Genomic DNA, 5,987 nt, shown 5'->3' with positions numbered 1-5,987 from the left:
CTGCCTGTCCCACCGCCCCAGCGCCGGGTGCAGCGTCAGGCCCCGCTGCCCGGTGCCCTTCAGGAACAGTCCCCGCAGTGTCAGGTACGGTCCCGGGGCTGGGGCAGGCTGGAAAAGACCTGTGGGACAATGAGGCTGAGCCCATGGGGGCTGCAAAGGTCTCGCCTGGGAGGAGGGTACCCACTGGGTTCGGGCTGGGACAGGGTAGCCCTGCTCACCCTTAAAGGTTGGTGGCAGCTCCATTGTCTGTCCCGTCTCTGTGTCCTCACAAATGACTTTCTGCAGTGCCACGGCCATGACTTTCAGCAGGTCACCCGTCGACAAGCAGCATTCGTTGCCTGAGATCTCGTACACAGACCCTGCAGGGTGAGGAGGGAGATTTCCTCAAAGAAAATGCCTCTACCAGCATTTCGTAGAATCACAGAAAGGTTTGGGTTGGAAAAGACCTTCACAGATCACCTGGTCCAAACCCCCTGCCATGGACACGTCCCCTGCAGGGACATCTTTCACTAGATCAGGTTGCTCAAAGCCCCATCAAACCTGACCTTGAACACTTCCAATGATGGGGCATCCACAACTTCTCTGGGCAACCTGTTCCAGTGTCTCACCACCCTCTGTACGCTGTCCTTTACTGCTTCCTCAGAATACCTGCAGGTGGTTGGTGCTCCTGTCCAACACTTGGGAGTTCCTGACTGAGCTCAAACATACGAAGGAAGGGCACGCGCAGTGGCAGCAGGGGCAGGTGGCCCAGGAGGAGCACAGAGACATGGTCTAGCATGCAGGGATGGGGTTAGGAAAGCCAAAACCTGCCCAGAGCTGAACCTGTCAAGGGATGTGAAGGGCAACAAGAAAGGCTTCTACAAGTACATCAACAGCAAAAGGAAGACTGGGGAAAATGCGGGCCTGCTGCTGAATGGGACAGGGGACCTGGTGACAAAGGACACCGTGAAGGCCGATGTGCTCAATGCCTTCTTGGCCTCAGTCTTTACAGGTATGACCAGCCTTCAGGAATGGCCCTGGGACCAGGGGGAAAGTCTGGAGCAAGGAAGACCTACTCTTGGTGGAGGAGGACCAGGTAAGGGAGCACTAAACAAACACAGTGGACATACGTAAGTCCGTGGGGCCTGTTGGGATGCACCCGTGAGTGCTGACTTTGCGAGGCCACTCTCTATTATCTTTGAGAGGTCACGGGCAATCGAGAGAGGTTCCTGAAGACTGGGAAAAAAAGCAAATGTCACTCCTATCTTCAAGACAGGCAAGAAGGGACCTACAGGCCAGTCATGCTCCCCTCAAACCCTGGGAAGGTGATGGAGCAGATAATTCTGGAAACTGTTACCAGATACATGAAGGATGAAAAGGTGATCAGGATTAGTCAGTATGGGGAAATCATGCTTATCCAACCTGATCACCTTCTACAATGAGGTGACTGGCTTGGTGGACGAGGGGAGAGTAGTGGGTATTATTTACCTTGACTTCAGTAAGGCTTTTGGCACTATCTCCCATCACGTCCTCATAGAAAAGCTGATGAAGAATGGGCTGGATGAGCAGACACTGAGGTGGACTGAAACCTGGCTGAAAGGCTGGGCCGAGAGGGTGGTGATCAGTGGCACCAAGTCTAGTTGGAGGCCAGTCAGTAGCGGTGTGCCCCAGGGATTAATACTGGGTCCAATCCTGTTTAACTTCTTTGTTAATAACCTGGATGATGGGGCAGAGTGCACCCTCAGCAAGTTTGCAGATGACACAAAACTGGGAAGGGTTGCTGATAGGCCAGGGGGACCTCGACAGGCTGGAGAAATGGGCTGACAGGAACCTCACGCGGTTCAACAAGGAGAAGTGCAAAGTCCTGCCCCTGGGAAGAAACAATCCCCGGCACCGGCACATGCTGGGGGCCACCCGGCTGGAAAGCAGCTTGGTAGAAAAGGACCTGGGGGTCCTGGTGGACACCAGTTGAACACGACCAGCAACGTGCCCTTCCTGCAAAGGTGGCGAATGGTGTCCTGGGCTGCATTAGGCAAAGTACGGCCAGCAGGTCGAGGGAGGTGATCCTTCCCCTCTGCTCAGCACTGGTGAGGCCACACCTGGAGTGCTGTGTGCGGTGCTGGGCTCCCCAGTACGAGAGACATGGACATACCGTAGACAGTCCAACAAAGGGTCACAAGGATGATGAAGGGACTGGAGCATCTCTCCTGTGAGGAAAGGCTGAGAGAGCTGGGAATGTTCAGCCTGGAGAAAACAAGGCTCAGGGGGTAATCTCATCAACATATATAAATACCTGAAGGGAGGATGCAAAGCCAGGCTTTTCTCAGTGGTGCCCAGTGCCAGGACCAGAGGCCACGGGCACAAACTGGAACACATGAAACTTCCTTCGAACGTAAGAAAACATTTTTTTACTGTGATGGTGGTCAAGCACCGGGACCGGTTGCACAGAGGGGTTGTGGAGTCTCCATCATTGGAGATATTCAAAACCCAGCTGGACAAAGTCCTGAGCAACCAGCTCCTGCTGACCCTGCTTGAGCTGGGGGTTGGCCTGGATGATCTCTGGAGGTCCCTGCCAACCTCAGCGATTTAGTGATTCCCATCACAGGTAGTCATGCTATGTGCCATTAAGAAATACCAGTTACATAGTGGGGGCCCCTCTGCTTGGCCAGCTGTGATGAGGTCCCCGGGGCAATGGGGAGGGGGCTGACCCATGGCCTGGCCCTGGCCGCAGGCTTTGTCCTTTCTGGGACATGAGCCAAGCCCGGGTGTCCCGGCAGACATGGGTGCACGCAGGTCCCTGAGGGATCCCCAGTGCCTGTGGCTGTGGTGGGGCCAAGGGGACCCCTGACCCCTGGGACTGCAGAATGGGGCCGTGGGATGGGGGTGGAGGGTGCTGAGGAAGGAGGGCAGCTATTCAGGGAAGGGCAGAGCTAGTCTGCGGGCTCAGCAGTGGGCAGAGATGGGGCTGGCACAGATCGACCCGGTGTGCGGGGTGAGCTGGGGCCTTTGGCCATGGTGGGAACATGTTGATTTAGGGGCCCCGGCACACACAGCCGCCCCAGCAGGTCTGGGCAGGACAGACGGAGCCAAGGCTGGACACACCGCCAGAGATGGGCTGGTGTCCCCACGTTGGGTATCGGCACCCGAGCGTGGGGGGACGGACGCTGCTGCAGGCACTGCCGCACCACTGACCACCGCTTGCCTGTGGAGTGCGGGTGGGAGCAGCGGGGTGGGACTGGCTGGGAGACTGCCTGCCCCCCGGGAGTGGGGGGAAATTCGAAGTGGAAATAAATGTGAAAAAATAAGCCACAGGAAGAGGTGGTTGAAAGCTAGGACGTTTCAGAAAGTGCTGCGTGTTGCGTAAGCCCCAGTCCCCCTCCTCCAGCCCTCCTGTGCCCTGTCACGCTGTGACAGCATCGAGGGCATGGTCTGAAAAGGGAGGAAACCCACAGCCGGGCTGCACTGCCCAGAGCACAGAGATGCCTCACACCCTGGGTGCAGAGACCTGGTTAACTCCACACACACCTGGCATGGCTGGCCCCCTTGGCTGGCAGCAAGACGCACAGACACACGTGGCTGTGGATGCCCTGTGCAGGACCCCAAAGTGCTCTTCAGCTCCCCCACAGCACCCAGCCAGAGTGGTTTTGCAACATAAAGCAGGATCAAGAATGCAGAGGAGGCGAGGACTGCATGGCTGGGAGAGGAGCCTGAGAAGGGGCCGAGACCAGCAGTGGTCTCCATCTTGGGGACCCACCCAAATGTTTGCTAACAAAAAGCCAGAAGTAGTAAGATCTTCAGTAATGGCAGGAAATCCAGAAATGTTCAAGAAATATCATGAGTGCAGGACAGCACATCTGCAGGGTGCAACGCTGGTTGATCCCCAGTGCACTCCGATCTGTCTGTGAGGTTCAGCACCGTTCACCATCAGCCAAGGGAACACGCAACCAGGAGATTGGCTGAGGGGTCTTTGTTGGGGTGATATTTATTTCTAATCAGGAATCAGGAATATTTCTAATCAGGAATCAGGAATACCTGGAAGCTTGTACAGCCCATGTCCTGGAAAGCTTCCAGTGGTGGTAACTGTGCAGGGGTCATAACAGGGGAGAAAAGCAGTGCAGAAAAGCACAACGAGAACAGCTGGAGGCTGAACCGATGTAACTCAGACGAGAAATGCAGCAGGAAAGATTCAGTGCTTGATCGCGCTGCAAAGGGATGGGGGTAGATGTGCCCTTCCCGGAGCCGGAGCCTTTCCTGGAGCAGGAGCTCCTCAGGCTATGCTACCAGATCATGATACCCTCCAACACAAGCAATGCCCCTTTCTGCCCTTAAATCTTAGGGGCCCCGGCAGCTACCAAATCTTCTGTGCAGCCACGAACTTCTCCCCTCCCTGGGATGAACTCATGACAAATCCCCTGCTATGCGAAGCAGAAAGCACTGGCTACCTCACCACGACTACCAGCAACGACTAAACGAATTGACTGCTGCTGTTGGAACAGAGGCATTTTTACTCATTTAGCAATGTTAAGGTGTTATCAAAGCCACCAGAAGTCTTTGGGAAAGCTAAACATCCACCCCAACCGAGCTACAGAGAAGCAGAATGAGACCACTCCAACCACTTCTCTTGCTCTTTACAAGTCAATGTAAACTAAACAAATGCTACAAATCCTACAAGTCTTGATGGTAATTGCCACAGTGGTGTTGCCAGGATCCTGCTGTGCATTCCCAGCATTTTCGGGAGCCCCAGAAACCCAGCAAAAGCATTTGCTAATTTCAGGTTCCATTTCACCACCAACATTGCCACCAGCTGAGGAAGCCATGTTGGTCAAGGCTTCTCCTCGACCTAAGATGTCTCCAGGGACATAGTCCAGGAGGAAGCAGAGAGCTCAGACCAGGCTGCTCTCTGCGCCCTTGCTGGACTCCTTGCACTGGGGCCAGGGGCAATGCCATCCCACCTTCCTCCAGCCACTGAGCATGTGGCTCCATCCCTGCCAGATCCACCAGCAGCAGGTGATTCACCGCCTGGGACAAGAGCTGTGCATGAAGTGGAGGACCAGCTTGGATGGTTTTTGGTGCCCCACCGCTCTCCTAGCAGAATGACTGAATGCACCGGGGCACCCAGCTGGGTGGGCACTGGGTGTAGAAGAGAAAGATTTTTGCAAGAGGCTGTGCCTTAGGCACCAGTGTCTGGTGGTGGTACGAGGACCTGTGCCTCTCCCTGGGCGTGGGCACCCCTGTGGCAGGGGACCAGCCATCTTCAGGGCGGGAGGGGGGAGCCCAGGCTGCAGTGGCATGGCCGGGAGAGGTGGCACAGCCTTGGGATACCCTTTGGAGACAGCGGGCAGCCAGCACTCACCTTGGAAGTAGACACCGGAGCAAATCCTGAGGATGCGGGGCAGGGTGGCGGGGTCCAGGGAGCAGATATATTCCTGCAAGGAGAGGGGCTCCATGGCCATGCTGCCGGATGCTCTGAAGCACTCTGCAGAGAGGGGAACCGTGTGGGAAGCAGCTCCAGGCTCTGCTTTCACTTCTGCCTGCCTTTCACTTCTGATTCTAGCAGTGGTAAGTTCCCTCTCTGGCCCTAGACCCACGCTGCTGGCAGCTCTCCAGCCTGCACAGACTGAGCGATGTGCTGCTGGGACAATCCTCTTTCCTGGACCGCATCACCCGTCATGGCTTGGTGTCCCCCAGTCCTGATCCTGGCGGTGCTGCCGGTGCTGTGGGCGGGTGAAGGCATGGACCCCCCCCAGCTCTGCCATGGAGCTGTCCTGGCTGGACCAATGCTCCAGCCTGTCCTACCCAGGCTGTCCCCATCGCACATCTCCTGTGTACCAGCTGGGACAATCCTCTTTCCTGGACCGCATCACCCGTCATGGCTTGGTGTCCCCCAGTCCTGATCCTGGCGGTGCTGCCGGTGCTGTGGGCGGGTGAAGGCATGGACCCCCCCCAGCTCTGCCATGGAGCTGTCCTGGCTGGACCAATGCTCCAGCCTGTCCTACCCAGGCTGTCCC

General features: G+C 56.5%; 1 protein-coding gene across 1 annotated transcript in view; it reads right to left on the bottom strand.

Annotated features, from left to right (window-relative positions):
- Positions 1 to 5,426, bottom strand: part of THEMIS2 (thymocyte selection associated family member 2) — a 7,706-nt gene extending 2,280 nt beyond the window's left edge. The window contains exons 1-2 of the mRNA XM_009323218.1: positions 5,333 to 5,426; positions 219 to 359 (exon numbers count right to left, since the gene is read on the bottom strand). Of these exons, the coding sequence (XP_009321493.1) occupies positions 219 to 359; positions 5,333 to 5,426 (235 nt within the window). The remainder of the gene's footprint in view (positions 1 to 218; positions 360 to 5,332) is intronic.
- Between the last annotated feature and the right edge of the window lie 561 nt (positions 5,427 to 5,987).

Source organism: Pygoscelis adeliae, unplaced genomic scaffold (assembly GCF_000699105.1).
Source record: "Pygoscelis adeliae isolate BGI_AS28 unplaced genomic scaffold, ASM69910v1 Scaffold495, whole genome shotgun sequence".
NCBI classification, from domain to species: Eukaryota; Metazoa; Chordata; class Aves; order Sphenisciformes; family Spheniscidae; genus Pygoscelis; species Pygoscelis adeliae.
Note: the sequence above shows the minus strand (reverse complement) of the source record. Positions and strands in the feature narration are given on the sequence as shown.